General features: G+C 32.0%; 1 protein-coding gene across 1 annotated transcript in view; it reads left to right on the top strand.

Annotated features, from left to right (window-relative positions):
* The window catches only part of LOC107445454 (probable phytanoyl-CoA dioxygenase), a 28,882-nt gene extending 5,332 nt beyond the window's left edge, over positions 1 to 23,550 (top strand). Inside the window, exons 2-5 of the mRNA XM_016059845.3 lie at positions 6,243 to 6,347; positions 17,026 to 17,247; positions 21,629 to 21,728; positions 23,286 to 23,550. Of these exons, the coding sequence (XP_015915331.1) occupies positions 6,243 to 6,347; positions 17,026 to 17,247; positions 21,629 to 21,728; positions 23,286 to 23,407 (549 nt within the window). The 3' untranslated portion in view covers positions 23,408 to 23,550. The remainder of the gene's footprint in view (positions 1 to 6,242; positions 6,348 to 17,025; positions 17,248 to 21,628; positions 21,729 to 23,285) is intronic.

Raw genomic sequence — 23,550 nt, 5'->3', positions numbered from 1 at the left:
TTATTCGCAAACTATATTTTTAGTTCCTGTTCTGTGTTCATAATGATTAACTTTGGTTAAAAGTTCGTAAAGATTGTACCAACTTCAGACAGTCTCACAAATGAAGCTTCCGTTATAAATATTAAAATTGAAAATAATGGCATTGTAAGTGACTACTCTAAACCGGTTGAAAACGCGGAAATGTTCCCAGACCTAATGCGTTTTCGAGCTGCGTGATTTAAATCATTTGAAGCTTTAATTCAATTCATTTGAATAATTTTAAGATTACATCATTTCTTATCTAGTTCTACAATAAACTTCCAAAATTGGTGATTTAAAATGTAATTTTATTGGTTTTCTTCAAATGGCTCGAAATCTAGTTCTTAGCAATGGACGCTTTGCACTCAGCTGTCGCCTCTGAGGCGCCACCGCATTTTTTTAAGAATTTTAAAAATATTAAGAAAGAATATAGTATCGAGTTTTATTAAACGCATTAGTACTTATCTTAATTCTAACAGAATTTTATTTTAATCGAAGTGAAAAGAATCAATGCATCAATTTCAATTAAGCCAATTTTTTATTACATTTAACATTCAGATTAAAATTAAATAATCAAAGTAGAGGTAAATTTGATGTTTACAATGTTGTTTTTGATTTAATAAATTTAATTTACTGGGATGTTCGGAAAGTAATTTCGTTTTTCCCCAACAGAGGACTTATTGCATTTTTTTCACAAAATTAGACCGCATCGATGAGGTAAAAATTCTGCTCAAACAAAAAAAAAAAAAAAAAAAAAAAAAAAAAAAAAAAAAAAANAAAAAAAAAAAAAAAAGGAAATAAAAAATTTGCAATGTGCGTAGAGAAGATATATTGATAGTATGTCTCCATACACAAACATTCACGACAACTAATATACAACCTTTATTATTTTAATTTATCATAATCTGAGTTCAAATCACCAAAAGAAACATTAGTTAAACATATAGTAATATTTAAAATGTGATAATCAGAATTGACCAAAATTTTTCCATGGTTCAATTGATAACTTCAAATTTATTTTATAAGTTCTTGTTGAGTTTCCATTAAGTTTATACCTAGAGACAGGATTTAACATCGCAAATATCAACGAAGGAAACACATAGTTGTAGTTCAATTACGTCGCACTAGAGCTGGGCTACGGCGACGGTCTGGGAAACATCCCTGAGGCTGATCCGAAGACATGCCATCACAATTTTGATCCTCTGCAGAGGGGATGGCACCCCCGCTTCGGTAGCCCAACGACCTGGTCGCGAAGTCGAGCACTTCACGATAGAACAGTTTAACGAGGACCAATACCGCACACCCTCGGTCCCTACGCAGACGGATCCAAGTGGTCACCCACCCGCACACTGACCGTAGCCAGTGATACTTGACTTCGTAAAGTGCTCGACTTCGCGCTCAGGTCGTCGGGCTACCTAAGCGGAGGTGCCATCTCCGCTGCAGAGGATCAAAATTGTAATGGTATGTCTTCGGATCAACCTCGGGGATGTTTCCCAGACCATGGCCAATAGCCCATTATGCAGCTCTAATGCAACGTAAATAAAAATACCATACCTACGTATCAGAAATGATTTTTTTTTCCGAACTGGAGATTGGAAATTTACCCAGAAGAAATTAATAAGACTCCAAAAACTGATTTTGGAATGTGTTTCTATGCTTTTTGTAAGGAACCATTTTGAAATAAAACAGATTTTTAGTAGTGGATATTTAAGATTCCCAGAAATGCACTTAGTTTGGAACGATGAAAACAATGTTATTGTTTTCCCTCCAAACGTTAATAATACGCCTAAAGTAATTTCCTCTCAAATATAGTGTATTTTTAAACCTCGTTTGCTGCGCGCGGCTTTTTTTTTTCTTCTCTGAAACGAAGTAAAGTAGATTACCCTAGNATAATTCATAAGAAGGAGCCGTAAAAAGAATTTTTGATTGATTAGATCTTACAAATCGCCTTATAATTTAAATATTTATTTTAAGGGAAACACATTCTTTTGGGATGTAGCACGCGAACTGGTGGTCAGATGTAGTTTTGAAGTCGACAGTTAGGTCTGCCGCGTCTTCGAACGTATTTATGCATAATTTTGAGCGGATCGGTTCATAATCACAGATTTGTATACGGTATATAGTATACATAAAATTTTTTCTTTATTTACATAGATTGTTACACATACATATACAAGCTTATTTGCTCAATACAAATTACGCCATTGTCAAGAGCCATTATAATATATTTAATTGTACATTATAAGCCATAGTCAAGATGAAGAACATAAAACACAATTTAAAGGACATCACAAAGATACATCCAGTGTTATGGCGGAATTCGAACCCACTACCTTCACGATACAGAGCATTTGGCGGAGTGATAAGTCGACTCAGCCAGGATGACTTCAATTCTCAAACTTATATTCTTTATCAGAAATAGTGTCCCGCAGTGGACTGATTGCAAAGACACGGTTCCTAGTAGAACACCGAAGTCAAGCATTGGCTGCGATCAGTAAGTGGGTGAGTGACCACTTTGATCAGCCTACGTGGTACTTTGATACATAGGGACCGAGAGTGGGCGGTATCGGTCTTCGTTAAACTGTTCTATCGTAAAGTGCTAGACTGAGCGTACAGATCGTCGGGCTACCGAAGCGGAGAGCCCATTCCCGCTGCAGAGGATCGAAATTGTAATAGCATGTCTTCGGACCAACCTTGGGGATGTTTCCCAGACCATCGCCAATAGCCCATTGTGCAGCTTCAGTGCGACGTAAATAAAAATACCATTCCTACCAATCAGAAATGATTTTTTTTTTCAAACTGGAGATCGGAAATTTACCCAGAAGAAATTAATAAGACTCCAAAAACTGATTTTGGAATGTGTTTCTATGCTTTTTGTAAGGAACCATTTTGAAATAAAACAGATTTTTAGTAGTGGATATTTAAGATTCCCAGAAATGCACTTAGTTTGGAACGATGAAAACAATGTTATTGTTTTCCCTCCAAACGTTAATAATACGCCTAAAGTAATTTCCCCTCAAATATAGTGTATTTTTAGACCTCGTTTGCTGCGCTCGGCTTTTTTTTTTTCTTCTCTGAAACGAAGTAAAGTAGATTACCCTAGTCAGCTTAAAAAATGAATAAAAAAATTTAAAAAAAAAACAGTTCTTCCTTTCATTTAACGAAAGGTAAATATTTTGGTTCAATGACCATCGCATTTCCCACTGCTTTTAGAGAAAAAGGTTTAAAAAAAATAGTTTAGTGCAAGCAAAAGAATCAGTTTAGAAAAAAGAAAACGATAAATAAAAAGTCATAATAACTGTACACGTGACTTTTTCAAAGGAAACATACATCAGCTCTTGACAGACGATTTAGGTAATCAAGATTCTCGTTGACATGCAAACGTAAATCGTGTAATTGCAGCTTCTCTTCTACTTGTGTATGGCATCAGTCTTCAACTGATGTGTTGATTTGTGATCATCTTTTGTTGAATCGTCCGATTCCAGTTATTTACGTCAAATAGAATAATCTATCATGAGAAATTAAATCGAAAGATAATTTAAAAAAGTATACATTGGTGATAAAAAATAACTTTATAACACGAATTTGAAATGGGTTTTCCTTCTTTCTTTACTTGGAATTAAATTATGAGTACCGTTAAATTATCATTCTTACTGGTCACTCCAGTTAAGGCAGAATAACTATTTAGAACAAAATGATTACATACTCATATGAGTGTTTAATTTGATATTTCTTAAAATGAATTTCAAAAAAATATGTGTGTCTCATACCATTTTTAAAAGGAAAATATTAGCTAAGAATAGCCATCACCGTTCCAGAACAATACCAGAACCACTTGAGTAAAAGACTACGTTTTAGTGCCGTCAGAAAAAAGAACTTCCGTACATAAAACGAGTGGCAACTTTGAGTGTGCAATAATAAAACCAAACTGGCATTATAGACTCATAGAAATTGGCAGCTATGAGTATGTAGTGACAAATCCAATTTTATTCATTGAAATTTCGAGCTAGATTTAACATTTAAAAAAAAAAGAAGAAAATTCTAAAATTTTCGTTTAAGTCTTTCGCGAAGATTTTTTTTCTTCTTTTTTTTTTAAAAGAAAGAGAAACTAAAAAATGTATACTAGTTCCAGAAGTATACCGAAAAATTACGCATTTCACAAAATGGGCAAACATAGAAACAATATTTTACTTTTACAACATTATTCGAATCTTTTGTCTAGATAATGGTGGATAAAAGAACACACAAGGAAAAAAATCGTTTGCTATAGTAGCTGTAATGTGCTACGTCCACAAAAGATCTCCATCCACATCATCGACCCCTCTGAGATCTGCATCGTTCTCCTGTGAGGGGGGATCGGATCAAGTGAGGGGTGTTTGTCTTTCCTGTGTATCCAACACTGGCTTTAAATATACACTCACACCGGAGTTTTTCCCGAAATTACTCACTCCCCAGACTATTGAGAATGGGGAAAAAGAATGTTCTATGAAAGCATGAGTAGCAGGTAGTTGCCCCCCCCCCCTGTTCCCCATAATCGTTTGGCCATAAAATCCCCCGATCCCCCTGACTCATTGAGGGTGATGTGGCCGAAATATTTGTCACTCTTGTGGCTGCTTAGAAGTGATGCAACAATGAAAGTAAAGCAAATATGAAATACTGTGACGTAATAAAGTGTGTAAACAGGTTTTGTGTGCATGTTATTTCTGGTTTGGAAAAAGACATTTAATTGAAGATTAAGAACAAATATTTAAATGGTTAAACGTAATTGCATTCTAACACACTATCAAATTTCTAAATACAGCGGGATTCCTACAGGCGTTGAAAATTTTTGACAGCGCAAGCAGATGGAGCAATTTGAATTTTTGAGAAGCCAGCTATTTAAACATTTATTCTATTAAACTTCATTTTAAATTACGTAAGTTAAATCACGATACCATAAGCTTGGTAAAAAAAATGAAACGTTGAGTAATAAAAATTTAAAAACACGTTTTTATTTTTTAAAAAAAAACATTGAATGCTCTGAAACTATTTGGTCAACTATATTCAAAGTTTGAATTCTCCCCGATTTTTTTTTCTTTTCTATTTTTTAATGAGTATTTTTCCTTATCGTGATTTTAAAACCGAACTGACGAGTTAGTTCATTGGCGGAAAAATAATATAGAAAAGCAAAAAATGAAGAAAAAAGAAAATTGCTTATTAGTTATTGTTTACTCACTGGTTAAAAAATAGAGAAAATTCTGTAATTATAATGGCTTAACTGATTTTCTAAAACCTATGACATTTGTAATAATTATTTATTGATATTTTCACGATTAATCGTTATAAAAGTCATTGTTTTATTCGTTAATGATATATCTAGAGAATTTATTTTAAAATCACTTATTATTATTTTTTTTAGTAATGTTACTTATAAATATTTTTTTTCGAATAAAACTTCAAACTATAATGTTCAAAAAAAAATCTTGATTAGTTTTTATGTAGTTAAAAAAGTAAATCCAGTAAGATTATCTCATATTTTTCTAAAAACTTTCATATTAGAAGTTTTCTCTCAGTTATGAATTAATAATTAGAATATTTCATTGTTATGTTAATAATATCGTGCAGAAGTTAAAATCATTTTGTATATATATTTTGCTTCTTGCTCAAATTTAAAGTGTTTTTGCAACAAACATTTTTGGATTTTTATTTCCAGATTTTTTTAAAATTTTTTTTACCAAACTCATCCTTGTGGCATGAATCAATATAGAGTTAAAACATTTAAAAAAATTCCATGATTTTTAAACAAATTTCACCAACATGAGAGGAAAGCATTGAGACTAGTTGCAAGAGTTAATCAATTGCTTGCAGAAAGTTTTTTAATTGAAATTTTGTGATCGCAAAATTTTTTTCCATTTTATCTAAGTCTCATTAAAGCCTATCTTCAAACATGCTATTTTAGGACCTTCTAAACTCTTCAATTCTTAGATCACATGATAACGAACTACTCTTAAGAACAATTAACAGATTAGTTATAATTATGTAGCATTTATAAAAAGCTTGTTAATAATACTTTAGACTTATTCTCTGAAATGAAATATTGATATCCTTATAAGATTATCCCCTTCATCTGCATTTATAATAACTTTCATTTCAGTGTTACTTTCGAAGTAATTTCATTTGTTTTCATTAATTAAGAAAATAGAATAATGAAGATTTATTTGCTAATTCTTTTTTTGTTTTATCAGGAGATATCGTTTTATCACGAGCATGTGCTTGTTAAAGATGCCGGAACAGATAAGAAGACGCCATGGCACCACGATCAGTCATATTACCCAGTTGACGGGGAAAAGGTAATTGGGTAATTTAATAATCCAATATTTTATGCTAATAATTAGTTTAGCTTCTTTTTTTTCTGAATTATTATGCTCCACTCATTTATTACTTCATCCTTATATCTATTTGCTTTTGCATTCGTAAGTATGAGAAAAGATATAAGTGTTTTAAACAACATATAGCAGCTTTTCCATAATGCAGGTGCATTATACTTGACTATTTTTTACCCGTAAGAAATTAAATAGTAATGGTTAGTACATAAAAAGTAACAAAATAAATGTCCGAATGTTTTAAGTGCCTGAATTAGAAAAAAAATACAAACAATTAACAGGTTGAATGCCACGCTAATTTTACATTGCTTGCCCGTCTGGTCAACCGGTAAATAACTACAAACTAAATTTGCAAATATTATTGGCAAATATATTGGAGCAAATATATTGACAAATATTATTGGTCAATTATATAAGCCTACGAATTGTTTAGAAATAGTGATGGATAAAAATCTACTATATTGAATTTATTAAACCAAGAATCACATTTAATAAACTACCATTGAAAATATTTATTCGCTGTCCAGAGCAAGTTGGCATCTCTGTGCACATAAATAAAATTATTTCCGTATGTTCTATATTGGTATAATTTCTTCAAACCAATTTAGCAACGATAATAATATAAAAACATTAAAATTTTACTCGAATTATGGGTTTCTAATAATCTTGTCTTCACCGGTGACCCCCGTGGCTCTACGAACAAGCTCAGTGCCGGTTACCGGTGACCCCCATGGCATTCAGCGTGTTAAAGATTTCACTAACTAAAACAGGATGGGCCGTAATCTACGCCCTTAATCCGTAAGAAGTTATAGCTAAATTTTTATAAGGTTACTGAAAAATGCTTAAATTCACTTCCACCTCAGCATTACAAAAGCCTTTTCAAGGATTTTTCACACATACGTATCATCTTTAGGGGAATTGATTTTTTTTTTTACTCGATATGAAACATTTAAAAAAAAATTTCCAGATCATAGCAACTCTGTAAAATCCTTGTCAAAAATGAATTCAAAACAGTTTGCACATTGGGACTTCAAACTAATACTGAAGTAAAGTCTGCCAGCAACAGCCCGTTGTGAGCCAGGATCCACAATTTCGTGCCCAACGACATGATTGCGCACAGACCGTCTTTACTTCCCAGTCAAGCTGTCACCCATCACTGTCTAGAGCTGGATTGACTTCAAGCCATCACAGGGAATCGAACACAGTTCTGAAAAATGACAGTTCAGTGTCTTAACCACTGAGCCATCGCAGCTCAAGATTAAAAAAGCAGTGAAAAAACTATCGTAGTCTAACGAATCACTATTGAGAAAGTTTCTACTTGAAAATATGAAAACCTGCTTGACTGTCGGAAGAATGAAAGACAAATATTAAAAATTGTATCAAGTTTCATTGGGCAATCAAACTGGTTTTGATGTTTATTATTCTGCTTTTCCTATAAGTGATTCGTTAAATTTCGATGATGTTTTTGGTCCTTTACTCTTTAAAATTATTTTGTGACGCCAAATATGTATTCATTTTAAATTTTATTTTCGTTAAGAATTCTAAAAACATTCGGGACGGTGATTTCGAATATATAAATTCTATAAATGTTAATAAAAAACAATTTTTGTCAATAGTAATTTATTCTTCCCAAAAAGAGGGATAAAATATTCTTACTTATTTTCAAATACTAGTATCAACTTGATAATGTTTTAAAATGAGTTTATAAAAAACTTTTCTAAAAAGGTAAATAGTCTTATAAATATTTCTGCTCATAAATTTGGATTTTAGCTTTGTTTATCCGGTTTTAAAATAATAAAGTGCAAAGTTGATTATTTTTAAAATTTATGAATTTTTTTTAAAAATTAGATTTATAAACTATCTAAATAAAAACTAGATAATATTAGAAAATCTTATAAGTTCCAAAAGTGTTGCAAAATTATAGTATTTCGGCACGACGAAGCTTGGGAACATTTTCTTGGTTGATAGCTCATAAAAAATAAAATTAACTGTAACTTTTTGTGTGGTGATAAAAACAATCTCACCCCAAAGTCAGTCAAAATTTAGAAATTTTAAAGAGCCAGTTCATTTTCTTAAATTTCTGAAATAATTTTTAAATAAATTAAGAAAATTCTGGACAAAAACTCAAAGTTTCAATAAATGTCTTAAAATCAGCAAGACGATTTATAAAACAATTTCATTTTTGGTTTTAAGTTTTCAAGCTTTTCTTCAGTAAAAACCTCACAAAAGAGAAAAAAATATTTGCAAACGATTGTTGAACTTTTATGAAAATCATATTTAACTTGCACGCAAACTGCAAACTTCATAAATCATTTCCCTCACTAATGTAGTAGTTTTTATTTTGTTATAATTCATAAACTTTATGAAATTTCAGACATCGGAAACACCCTTTTGTCTACATGAGAAAATAATTTCTGACTTGTTTGGTGGGTGTGTTACTTTCCAAACTGCTAAAGAGTAATTTAATCTTGTTTGAAAAGTTCTTAAATTTCGGTATTAGTTAACAATTCATAACATTTCACGAGTTCTTAAGGTATAACTATATTTTGACTAGTAATAGTTCTTCGCCCTTTTACGTGAATTACATAATAATCTGCACTTTCCTATACCTTTCTTAATAAAAAATGCGATGTAATGGAAAGTTGTATATTGTTTTAATGACTTTAAAATGAAATATAGAAACTTTAAAATAAGTTTTTACAGACACTTTACTGATTAATAGCATATTGTCAATATTTTATGTAAAAAAAAGGTCTTAAAAGATGTAAAACAAGCCTAATTTAATTTACTAAAACAGCATTTTATATTTTTAAAAAGTTCCTTGAAAAAAATTAAGAAAGAGGACACTTACTCGAGCTTTCAATCAGTATCTGAAAGAAATATCTCTTAGCTCAATTGTATAATAACTTCAAACCTATAATTACTTCAAAATGTTTTTTGCTCAGGAGATAGAGCATGATCCTCTCAATGTAATGAACCAGGTTCGAATCCCAGAGATGGCTGGTCGATAGGAAAATTCCACACCCGACTCGCACCGACAACAGCGCTGACGTAAAATATCCTCAGTGGTAAACGGATTATGGGTTAGAGTCCCTATAGTGTCAGGCTAACCGTGGGTGGTTTTCGTGGTTTTCTCCTCCGTGTAACGCAAATGAGGGTAGATTCCATCAAAAAGATCTCCACTAAGGCAAATGTCTCCCAAGTACTTGATCCAAGAATTTCCTTGTGTTCTAGATTGCGTTCAAAATTACAAAGCTAAAGCGTTCAACATTGGTAGACGAGATGTAAACTCATATGGCCAAGAATTTGAATTCTTCCACACCCATGCGTCATATAGGGCGGACCCATTCATACATCCATTTATTCGTCCACAGATCGTAATTTTGACCTGAACCAAAGAACAATCAATCTCCAATTCAGTACCCCCAGAGGTATTGATTTGTTATGGGAAAATGGAGGGCCTTGTGACTCGGCCGATTACACCAGTTCCCATTTACTACATGGGGAGTCTTCTGTCGGATTCCGTTCTCCCAAACGTGAGTCCAGCGCCCTGCCAGTCCGGTTATCCTAACCTTAATGTTTAGTAACCAATTTATTTAAATGCCTTCCAACAGAGTTGTTTGTGCCACGAATAACGAGAAAAAGCTAGAAGTAAGAGCCTAAGGTCATATTCGCTTTCTTTTCAGGAGGAGAAAAATATCCCTGAATAACAAAATCATATTAACAATAATAACATACAAGTTGAAATAAATAAATAAATAAAAGAATCAATAAATCAGTACTACACAACACTACGAAATCACGTACAAAACGGAAACGCGTATACTGACACAAAATAAAAAATAGAATAATTTCAACTTTTTATTTATTTATTAAAAGTCGCCAGTGACATCCATTTTTAATCCGTATAATGCCAAGTATTTCCAGATTTAAAATCGTACAGTCAAATATCAAGACAATATGTAAGTACATTGCTCGAATGAGAGTGGACTTTGCATCTTCGTATGATATTCTGATGAATTTTTTATTAAAATGCTTGGTAAAACATAAGCTAACTATATCAATTTTTAAGTATTGCTATATTTATTTTAAGCAATTTTTAAAGGAAATGATTTTACTGATATGTCTTTTTCATTACGGAAGTACTAATAGTTCTGTACATGGTAAATGTGTAATTATTGAGTAATGTCTTGTAATCTTCAAAAGTGTACATTCGTCTATTTAATGGCTGAATGGTCTTCGGATTGCTAAAAGGGTTTAATTTTAAGATCTTTTTCGATCATTTAAATTTTATGGTAGTCAATAGTTTCATATATATTTACTTAAGAGGAAGTTATACCGAGGGAAACATTCTCTATGGCAAATTCTCTTTCTCATACATAAGGAATGAAAAAAATTAGTTCAGGTAAACCTAGAATACAGCATAATGTTTCAAATTTAAAAAAAAAAATATTCAAAATATCATAATGCAATAAAACTATGGCAGAATAAGTGCCTAATTTAGCATAAGGCCTGCGAGGCCCAGGTCTAGGACCCCACATTTCTGGAGGTCCCCTAAATGTTACAAATGTGTTCTATTTGCGTTTTTCTAAAAGAATTGTCTATTAAAAACATGAGTTAACAAAAATTGAAATAAATATAAGTTTAAATTTATTAACATTTCATAACTTATTTATGCTATAAATATTTGAAAACACTTAATCATTAAACAACATACTAATTTCGTTTTAAGTAACAACCAGGGGACTTCAAACAGTTTTGTGTCCAGGGCCCCTGCTTTTCTGGATCATGACCTACCAGGATTTCTCCTGGATTATTCAATAAAAAAATTATCCTGAAATAAATTTTTGCTCTTTGATATTTTGAAAACATTTTTTTCGCCATTCGAATTTTCATGGTTTGTTTTCTGGATTTATCTGAATTCACTTTTCTTTAAAATTTAAATCATGTCGATTCCTGTTTCATTCATTGGTAATTGGAGATGAAATAGAATTCGCCATGAAACATTTTCTCCTCAATATAGCCTCCTCTTAAAGTTACCACCACCACATTAAATAAGGAACTAAAAAAATAATTCCGCCGGCTAAAGATCCAAAAACTTCCGGAGAGTATAGAGGATGGTATTATTGATTTCTTCTTCTCAATTTGAATAAACATGCTGAGTGCGCTTCCACCTTTTGTTCCAGCATGTAGGGGGTGTGGATTAGAATTCCAATTATTTCTATTTTATCTGTAACCCATGATGGTAACAGTCACGCCATGGGTACCTACTTACTCTCCTCGTGATTTATGGGAAGAGGGAAAAGTAGGGATATTGTGGGGACTTGAAAAACGAAAAGGGAATTTATATTAATTGTTGGTATCGAATGACAACACAGCTCTCATTGGAGAATTTAGATTAGTCCCCGAAATGCTGTAATATTTTATTATTAATGATACGTTCTGGTTTCAGATGTATTACAGCATATCCATCAAAGAGATGTATTTCAGTGATTTTTTTTCTTTACGTAATTAAAAAAAGATTCTTTTGAAAGAAGTTATTCAGTTTTAGATCTAATTAATGTGTAATTGCAGAACGAAATTCGTCATCTCTAGTTGAATAATCTTTTAGACATCTTGTGAGACTGTATTTTTAACCCTTTAATGCCTAGTAGGGTTCTTTCCCCCTTGGAAAAAAATAATTGTAACAATGAGGTAAATTATTGTAATTCACTATGTTTGAAGCTATTAAAACATTTTAATTTCTTTAAATAAATATATCTAGTACCAAAAACGCATGACGAATGCCAAACGTAAGATTGATTTTTTCTTCTTTGCTGCGGTGAATGGTAAAGCTATGGAATAACAGCTGCCTTATTAACCCACAGAGATGCACACTATTCCAGATTTGACAAAATATTTTAAAAACGTTGGAAGCTACAAGCTAAAATATGTAGATTTTCCGTTAATTTGGCCAATTTTTTAAAAGTTTCAACGCGGTTTAACTGTAACAAAATGGCATATCACGTAAGTCTCTGAATTATTTAAAGTAGCAGAGAGTAAAAACCCCATAAATCGAACTTACTATACCATGAATTATTCCAAAAAGGTATTAATAAGCCATCCGAAGCTAGTTGGTATGTCTGAATCCATTAGTGCCTAACCACCAAGTAATCAATATATAAGAAAACATCTGTACGAAAAAGCGTGTTTGTATTTACACCAAATGGATATTTCTTTTTGTTACCTATCACTATAGTTTTAAAAAAGAGCTATATGGTGACCTCACTTTCATGTTTAAATATTTATGTATCCACAAAATGAAATCTAATAATGAAACTCATGTGCTCACTTTAACAAAAAAAAGTAAGTTTCGATATGAATTTTTAAGTCATTTGCGTGCAAAGATGCGGAAAAAAAATTAGAATCAAATTTACCCGAATAGAGAATTATATATTAATTAAAACATAAAATTTTCTAATATTTGAAGAAAGTTTAACACAAAGCGCAGAAAGTTGGTAGCCATGCTTTACAGATACAATGCTCACAATTTCCTTAGATTTTCTTGAATAAATTGTTTCATTGAAATTGTATTTTATTCAACAAAAGATTAAAAACAAGATTCTTCAAATGAAGTTTGATTTTCGCATGAGAAATAAACGAGAAATAATAAATGCAAATTTATTCTGATCCTTAAAATTAACTAGGACTCATACATATTCAATTTAAGCTTTACTCTAACTGCTCAAATTTCACGACATTTTTCATTCTAACACAATCTCAGATAACTGTCCTCTTATCAAAATGAATTGCGAACAATAACTTCTTCAAAGTGCAAAGCAAATATTCTGAAATTGTCCTGGTCAACTGATATGTGCCAACTGATAACCTGAAGATTATGAATAGCTGGAAACGGTTGCAAATAAAAGAGATTTTAATCAGAGAATGATTTTGGAAACCTAATCAACCCGAAGATTGATGGCTTTTTGTGGGCGAAGATAAGAATTAGGCTTAATAGCGTTCTCGCTGAAAGCTTGCTGTGGTCATTTAATTTATGAAAACAAAGAGTAATTTGTATAAGAGAATACGTGATAGGCTGTTTTTTCGCATCTAAAAAAAGATCTTTTGTTCACAATTTGATGTGTTTTTCTTTTTAACTGAGAATGATTTATGTTTCTTGCTTTTAATTAAGATAAAGTAAATGAAAGTAATTGCTTCCTCGTGAAACATTACGTTAAAAATAACAGATTAGTTTCATGTGGAATTTGAAAAAAGAGACTGGCAACGATCAGGAGAACACTTAAAATGTGATAGCAAAAAATTATTTTCGTGACTAATGTTATGGCTTGCTTTCTTCTTATTTAAATCCACACTTGCCAACACTTCCGGATTGCCCGAAAAAAGAAATTATTTTTATATTTAATTTAGTAGAAAAATTATGGCATTTCTTGAACCCTGAAGCACCAAATTTGACTTTATAAACTTATTGAGACGTGTGACTTATTATTCCAAGCCGGGATATCCTGGTTGGCTGGGAGCCGGACTCATGTTCTCGAGAACGGGAGTTCGAATCCAGCCGTCCGAAGACAGTCCGTGTAGTAAATGGTGACTGGTACAGGTTAAATCTGTTGGGTGACAAAGTTCTCCATGTTCCCACAACAAATTATACCTCTGCAGTAGCGAATAGGAGATTGATCGTTGTCTGGTTCAGGTCAAAATTACGATGTTTGAATGAAAAAACGATGAATGAATGAATGCATGAATGGGTCCTCCATGTAAACATCTAGATAGACCACACTTTTGCTACCGCTTTAAAAAATTTTCCAAACCTTGGGAATCCTGACCAGGGAACTGTTCGGCTTTGTGCAAAAGCTTTGGTAATTTTTTTATAATATATAATTTTATATTAACTTTTTGTAATTTGGTAGCAAATTAAATAGTAAAACATATAAAATATGAATAATTAAGGCTACTATTTAAATGAGTTACCATGAGATAATTGCAATAAAGTTGCCTTTCATATGATACTTCAAATGTATACGATAAATACATTTACGATAAATGTATGCGATAAATAAAATGAAAATATGTTTTGCAGATATGAATACTTTAAAGTATGTTTTAAAAAATAAATTAGCTACCACTTTAAAAAATTTTACACACTTGGGGCGTCATAGAGATCAGAAGACGTTAAAAGAGATCAAATAGTCTAATGTTCGTATTCTGATAAAAGTTTATAAGATTTCTATTAGTTAAAAATAAATTCTGTTTAAAGTCATTATCACTGGAAAAAATATTTTGAAAAAGCCTCGAATGCTGGAGGTATTAGGAGTTTTACAAAAATTAAACTGCTTCGTCAAAACTTATGTAGAAAAGTTGTCCGAGATGTACAGGATGGACGAAATTTTTCAAGTGTCAGAAAGATGAAGAACGATTTTAAAACAAAATGACACTTGTTTACAAATTTTGATGTGCCATTTTTATATTTTACTTCAGAATTGGCACGATTTTCTCTTACTATAACACATATTGGCACACCCTTCGCCACCTCCTCTTGGACCGATGAATTCGATCAGTGGAAAGCGGGCTTCTTTAATGTGTTAATTAAGATCTAAATTAAAAATCCAAACCTATTTTTTTTTAAATTAAAGCTACCAATTTCATTGTACTATTTTGCTTAAATCGATTGATACCCAATGCTTTGTTATACATAATATTCTCATAATATTCTCATTCAAAATAATACCCAAATATGGCTGATCTGTTCTACCTATAATATCATTATAAGAGATTTTTTGGTATGGTATCCCATTTATATTTAATTTGGAGAACAGATGCGGGGTTCCTACACGTGACACAATCAACCACACCCCTTAATGGGAGAGGGACACCACGCCATATCAGGTTACATATCATAGATATCTTATTTCCATTTCCGATATTGCCAGAAAAGAAAAACAGCAATCAACAGAAAGAAATAACGGTATATACAATTATTATTGTCATATTATCGAAATAAGGATACGAAATTGGTCACTAGCATTAGCAGAATATTAGTTTCATCCTCTTGTTATAGATCATTGAAGAAACGAAGCATACTTTAATAAATGGTTACTTTAAAATCACCTTTCTTAACATTTATATACATTTACACAATGGAATTACAACTAGAGGGAGATCAAAACGTATCATTCAAAGTGTTATTTGATTGAAAATTAAATTCGCTTAAAAAATATACTAATTGGAAATAACAGTACGCATGCTTCCAAGCTCTCAAAAGCAGGCACCCATTTTCAAGACTTGCCATGCGTGAAGGAGAAGAAACAAAAAGGATTTGAAATATGAAACGTAAAGTTGTAGATGAAAAATGGGAAAATAAAGATGAGAAAAAAGAACTAGAAAAACCACGGGAGCCGAGTGAGAAAAAAGATAAGAAACAGAACAAGAGAAACCACAGTGGCCGAGAGGAGCAAATAAGGGTAAAATGCATTCTAACCCGCAGTGGACTGATCGTTAAGACACGGTTCCCAGCAGATCACCGAAGTCAAGCATCACTGGCTGCGGTCAGTGTGCGGGTGGGTGACCACTTGGATCAATCTGCGTAGGGACCGAGGGTGTGCGGTATTGGTCCTAGTTAAACAGGTGCAGATCCTCGGGCTACCGAAATGGGGATGCCATCCCCTCTGCAGGGGATCAAAATTGTGATGGCATGTCTTCGGATCATCCTCAGGGATGTTTCCCAGATTGTCGCCAACAGCCCATTGTGCAGCTCTAGTGCTACTTAAATGAACAACAACAACAGCATTCTAACCCGCCAGGAGAGGTGGTGAATGAATTCTATAAATTATTGCGGTGTTATCTTTAAACTAAAGTGAAGGCCGCGATAGCCTGGTCGGAAGGGCACTGGGCCCATGTCCAGCAGTTCATGGGTTCGATCCCCTCCTGCTGAAGACGTAAAAAACGTGAAGACTTGAAGTGTAGTAAAATGGTGGCTGATGCACTTTAAATCTGTCGAGACGCAAAGTCCTCCATGTTCCCATAACAAATCAATACCTCTGGGGGTTTCATCCAGGAGTTTCATCGTCTTCTGAATTGGTTCAAAAATTACAAGGCTACCGAGATGAACATTAGTAGTCGTAAATCAAAAATTGGGTCGACTGTTCAAAGTCTGATGTAAAAAAAAGAAAAAAAAGAACACCGTTTTTTTAATTTTTTGTAGGAGACTTCGAACCCTACAGACAGGGCCGGATTAAGCGCAAGCGGGGCCCTAGGCCATTCAAATTTTTGGGGCCCTTAGATTAAATTTTTTTTTCTCGTAAATTTTTTATTTATTCAAATATAAAAGTATTTATAGTATATCTTTTTATTTAAGAAAGCAAATTTAAAATAAGAATAAATAATAATAAATTAAATTTTACTTTATTTTGCTAAACAAGAACTAAAAAAAATTATCGTATTTTATTAATATATATTTGAAATTGATTTTTTTTAAAAAGAAATCATTGCTTTTCCTAATTTTTAAAATTTATTTTCAAAAAACTTTTTTAAGGGGGCCCAAGGTAATCTGGCCCTGCCTACAGAATGCATAAAATGTGAATTATTCCAGTTGTTTATTTTTTCTGTTTCATCATATTTGAACTAATCAAATGCTAAACATATTTTACAGGTTTGTTCGATTTGGATGCCAGTCGACCCCGTACCACGGGAAACGTGTGTGCAATTCGTTGCGGGCTCTCACAAGTGGGGATGGTACTCACCCCGAAAGTTCGAAACAACTCAGCCTTATAAAGTAATCGACGAGACGCTTTGTTCGGAAAAAAATTATCAACAAGTGCCTGATATCGAAGCGAACAAAGAACAATGGAACATTTTGTGCTGGGATTTGCAGGTAATGTGTGAGGATACTTCCTGTTTGGAGTAGGAAGCGTGATAATAAACAACTTTTAAGGATAGTCAATGTTAACAGTTTACAAAAAGGTTATTGCTTTCGTGCTGAAATACTCTTTAAGAAAGAAGGAATAATTCGTTTTATTATTACGTTATTATCAATATATTATCGCAAAAAGATTTTGTTTAGTGTTTTAATCGCTCTCACGGAAGTTTTCCAAACGTGAAATGCAAATATTTTGTGACAGATTAGGGGTTGATTCTCTAAAAAAAAAGTTTTAGTTATAGTAGTCTTTTACGAAACAGTCTAAAAATAATTATTTTCTATCTTTAATTACATAAGAATTGACCCAATCTGTCACAAATATTTTGTGACAGATTAGGAGTTGATTCTTTGGAATAAAAATAGTTTTTGTTATAGTAATCTTTTACGAAATAGCTCTTAAAATAATTATTTTCTATCTTTAATTATATAGGAATTGGCATAATCTCTGTCACAAATATTTTATGATAGATTAGGAGTTGATTCTCTAAAAGTATAGTTTTTGTTATAGTAATCTTTTACGAAATAGTTCCTAAAATAATTATTTTCTATCTTTAATTATATAGGAATTGGCCTAATCTGTCACAAATATTTTGTGATAAATTAGGAGTTGATTTTCTGAAAAAATAGCTTTTGTTATAGTAATCTTTTAAGAAATAATTCTTAAAATAATTATTTTCCATCTTTAATTATATAGGAATTAACCTAATCTGTAACACAAATATTTTGTGATAGATTAGGAGTTGATTCTCTAAAAAAAATAGTTTTTGTTATAGTAATTTCTTACGAAACAGTTCTTAAAATAATTATGTTCTATCTCTAATTATATAGGAATTGTAAAATTGTAGAGTTATAAATGACGCAAAGTCAACAATGCCTACTTAAATTGAAGGTAATAAACAGTGTTGTTAATTATGTCTGATGCAATAACAAAAGAGATGGAATGACCTGGATTTTTGGAATATCAAACACCTATTTTTAATAAATTTGCTGTCAGATTTTGAAAAATCTAAGGCAAGGTAATTTAAACTCGGAAAATTGTAATTATGGGTGCTCACTGAAAGCCATACCCAGATAGCAAAATAAGGTTTATTTTCACCAAGCAAAAACCTTTTAATGTAAACCTAAAAACGTTTTTACGTGGTTTACGTGTAAACCTTTTAATCTTAAATGGGAAAAAATCGTAGACCTCCACCAATATTTTTTTAAGGTTATTTTTCTTACTATTTTTTTAAACACAAAACAAAATGACGTTCACAAAAATTTTAAATAAAATTTTTTAAAAAAGCAAAAAAAAAAAAGAAGAAAAAGTTGATCTTCTTAGTATAAATTAGTACCAATATATATTAGTTAAATTTATTTTATTTTATAACCGTCGTTGATCAGTCGAACCAATTCTGCGTTTACGACAAACAATGCTCAACTCTGTAGCCTTGTAATTTTGAACCCAATTCAGAAGACAAGGAAATCCTGGATCAAATACTGGGAGAAATTTTGCCTTCGTAGAGGACTTTTACATGGAACTGACCCACATTTCCTTTACATAGAAAAAAAAAGCGAAAACCTCCCACGGTTAGCCTAACGGCAAGGGGACTCTAACCCATGATCCGCCTTGTACTGAGAATATTTTACGTCAGCAATGTGGTTGGTGTGAGCCAGGTGCTGAATTCGTATCCTCCAGCCATCGAGTTGGAATTCGAATCCGTAACAGTAATTTATTGGGAGGCAAGCGCTCTATCTCCTGAGCCACCACGACTCACATTAGATAAATTGGGAAGATGTCTCTATATGTTGTTAAAGATCGAGAATTTTGACATTTATAGCGTTATTAAAATTTGTACTTGTTGTTTATGTAATGTTTGAGTTGGCAAAAAATTTTAAGAGCCGTCGCCAATACATGTTCTTTATAACCGATAAGGCCTTAATTTTGTTACCATTCAAAAAAAAAAAAAGAAACAAAAAGAAGAAATAAATCACGGAAGTCCTAATCCTTCAAAAATTTCGTTTGTATAATTATTTATTTTATAGTTATTTTTTTCCCGGAATTTCGGAATTAAATTTTGAATTTGAAGGGTTTTATGAATTTTCGGATCAATTTCAGGCCGTGAATTCCAAGTCAAATCAATGAATAAAAAAGTTTGAGTAACATTGAATTACATGTTTGCATTAACGTAGTTCTTTAAAAACCAGTAAAGTAATCAATTTACTTAAAACATTTTTTAAAAAAAATACAGTTCTTTATTTGAACTGTTGAACAACTTTCAAAGGAACAAAGGAAAAGAAAAAAAAAAACATGTGTCTTTTGAAGTTCAAGAAAACTGCGTTTCAAAAATTAATTCAACTTCCTCCTACTCCAAAACAATTAAACGCTAAGTTTAAAACATGTTTCCTAAATAAATAAAAATGAAGCTGGGGAAAAAAGGAAATAAACATTAAAAATTAACCATGTATCCGGCAATATAATTGCGCTACGCAACCAAGGGAAGCTTACAAACTTTAGAAACCGTTGTTATTATTTATTTTCCATTAAACTAACGCTTTTATAACCCAAAACTGGAAAAACGACGCTAACTGTTAAGACCGGATGCATTGGAAATGATAATAAAAATATTTTTTCTAACAGTAAAACGCTTTGAGCAAGTATTTCCTGTTTTGAAAAAAAGCAAAAATTTTCTTCGGTTGCATTTTTAAGAGAGCAAACGATAAAAAAAAATATCAAACTTATTTTCTCATATTCACATGACCGGACCGTGTGGCTAGAAATAAAATTCAGACGAGTTCTTCTCTGGTTTGCAACATAAACAAGTTTTTGAATGGCAACAAAAGCGAAGCAGTAGTTGGTACTAAAAATACATTCGAATCTTTCAGAAGTCTGAAAAATCACGTAGGTAATAAAAAAGTTCCGTGACTCCCTACTGAAAAAGAAATCTAAAATATAATTTCAGTCAGAAGTCATGATAGGCTATATTAGTCGATTTTAATCTTTGCATTTTTTTAATTTAGCAGGCTAAACAAACATTATTTTGTCGATGAAAATAAATGAGTAGCAATAAAATCGACTGCGTGAAATTTGTAATGAATTAAGATTCAAAATAGGTAGAGTCCCCCATAGTTCCTCAAAAATTTTTAAGTCGTAGCAAAATTTATGCTATAAAATCCATTTATTTTTCCCTTCTCTTTTTATTTATTCCTTTTTAATTGATCATTAAGAATTTTTGATTTCCACAAAGATTTGGAAACTTGTTACATACAGTCCATGGCCAAATTATTAGACGCACTGTAAGATTCTATGTAAAATCTTAATTATCAGGTGGTACTATACAGCTTTATTGTTTTTACGTTGCTGAAACCGTTTTACACTTGTTTACGTTCGTCCATCAATTGGTTAACATTGTAACGCAATACGTTAAAAATAAATACAAATAGAAAGTATATAAAAAAATCTCCTGAATAAAAACCCATTACATGTATGTTTAAATATAAAAGTATTGCATATAAACTAATGCAGAACATGTAATTATAAAAAAAATATATATATAGTGCGTGGAGTCCCTCCGCGCGGAAGAAGTTAAACTTCGCAACCTGCGACGTTAATTGTAGAAGAATCAGCAGTCGTAGAAGGATCACTAGTTCTATTCAATGATTCTTTTTCCTGCTCCGCACGCTTCCGTGTTCTGTAATCACGGNACGTAAGCAAGTGCAAACAGTCGCGTCAAGACAATAAAGCTGTATAGTATCACCTGATAATTAAGATTTTACATAGAATCTTACAGTGCGTCTAATAATTTTGTCTAATTATTATAACATACTAATATAATGCCTGATATAATAAATATTCTATATTTATATAATATATCGTTCAATTTATCCAATCGTTAAATTTATATGATATATCGTCTAATTTAACCCATTGATACACGAACGTAAGCAAGTGCAAACAGTCGCGTCAAGACAATAAAGCTGTATAGTATCACCCCATAATTAAGATTTTACATAGAATCTTACAGTGCGTCTAATAATTTGGTCTAATTATTATAATATACTAATATAATGCCTGATATAATAAATATTCCATATTTATATAATATATCGTCTAATTTATCAAATTGTCGAATTTATATAATATATCGCCTAATTTAACCAATTGCTACACGAACGTAAAAACAATAAAGCTGTATAGTATCACCTGATAATTAAAATTTTACATAGAATCTTATAGTGCGTCTAATAATTTGGCCAGGGACTGTATAAAACTATTTGCACTTTAAAATTAGTGTCTTTAATTATCTAAGGATAATATTTGCTTTTTAGTTTCTTTATAACTTTGTTTTCTTTTTAGCCGGGTGATTGCATTGTATTTCACATGAAATGTTTACATGGTGCACCGGGAAATATGTCCACGACTCATTCTAGAAGAGTATTATCCACACGTTGGTTAGGTAATAAGATTTACTATTGCATATAGCTGTACAAAATGAAACAATTAGTAAATGTAGTTAGAAATAGTAGTTTTTGGTGCTAGCTTTCACTTTATTTTTACCCTTTTGCAATAGCATGTTCAGAGATTCCAACTTGCTGCTCTTTGTGGCAAAAATTTTTTCCAGTGGTAGCGAAATTTGAGTTTTAATGTATGATTCTCAGTTTTGTAAAAGACTTTTCTGACCAGTAGAAGCAAAAAAAAAAAAAAAAAAAATTCAAATTTAATATAGTATCGATCAAAAGGGTTCGTTAAATGCGCCTTGGAAGAGAGAAGACCCTCAACCCGGGTTTCCATAAACAAGAAATTTGATCCTTTAATAGTCGAAACGTAATGACATCTTTCGTATTTCCCCCACTACGCAGCTTAGTAGACCGAATGTAGTGACATTTTTCCTATGTTTCTTCAACTGAGCAGTTTATGTTCATTGCGTCGGACTACTAAATTTATCTGTGCTGAGGCCTTCTCTCTTCTAGAAGGTGTTGGTTCGTTTCGATTGGAAATGAATGAGACAGTCCTTAAGACTCCAAACATTTATTAGCAGAAATTTCAAGAAAATACAGCTATTTTTAGCAATCAGTTACAGCTCAAATGATAGCTTAGTATACAGGCTTTAAGACATCTGACGCAGTCACTAACAGACTAATATTCTACTACTCTCTGAGGCAAACTCCTATTTATATAGAGATGACGAGGAAAGCTCGGAACTTTCGACATGATTCGAGACAATTCTCGTATAACTCCGTAAACATTGCTCCTATCGCTTTGATACTCGAATTTTTCAGAAAAATAATTTTGTCGCCAAGTATCTCCAAATCTCCGAAATTATTACGTTGGCGAATCATCACAAAATTATCAAGTCGGCTAAGATGTCGCATATAATGTTTTCTTAAGTAGTATGAATATATTAATAAAAAAAATTATCATCACTAGATATTTTAACAGTTTTAATAGTTATTTTATGCAGTTGTAAAAAGTAAGACTAACAAAAGATTATATTTTAGCATTCTCTTAATTACATAAAATTTCTATTTTCAAAAAATTTCGGCTTTCGCTTACTAACACTGAAAAAAATATGCTAACCTCTTTTATGTAGGAGGTTATTATTATTATCACAGTTTAAAAATAATAATTTTTTCAATATGTATTTTGCCATCTAATGCCAAGAGTACGTCTTCAGCCACATACACGTCACAGTCCGTTTTAAAGATCGGACTCATTCATACATCCTTTCATTCATCAATAGATCTTAATTTTGACGTGAACCAGAGAACGGACAATCTCCAACTCAGTACCTCCAGAGGTTTTAATTTTTTTTAAAGGGAACATGGAGGACTTTATAACCTGACAGATTTAGCGTTCACCAGTCACCATTTATTGCAAGGGAAGGCAGTGTATCGAATTCACGACCTCTAGAACGTGTGCTGAACGGTCCCTACCAACCAGGCTATGGTGAATACAGCTAGATACATTGGAAAGTTTTATAATGAACTTAAAATTTGTATTTATTTCATTGCAGGGGATGATGCTACTTTAGCCAGAAGACCATGGGAAATATCTCCTCCAATCACAGGTGGACTACAAATCGGACAGCGAATGGTTTGCAAAGAATTCCCAATCGTTTGGAAAAACGAAGAATAAAACTAATTCATGAATGGCTGATTTAACTGCGCTAGAAAGATTTGAAAAAATTCTTCGAAAAATTTCCATGGATTGATTATTGAGAAGAAGTTGCATGCAACATTATTATATCCCTTGAAGAAATAAAAAGAGTGGGGGCAAAA

Source organism: Parasteatoda tepidariorum, chromosome 1 (genome assembly GCF_043381705.1).
Source record: "Parasteatoda tepidariorum isolate YZ-2023 chromosome 1, CAS_Ptep_4.0, whole genome shotgun sequence".
Lineage (NCBI taxonomy): Eukaryota > Metazoa > Arthropoda > Arachnida > Araneae > Theridiidae > Parasteatoda > Parasteatoda tepidariorum.
Note: the sequence above shows the minus strand (reverse complement) of the source record. Positions and strands in the feature narration are given on the sequence as shown.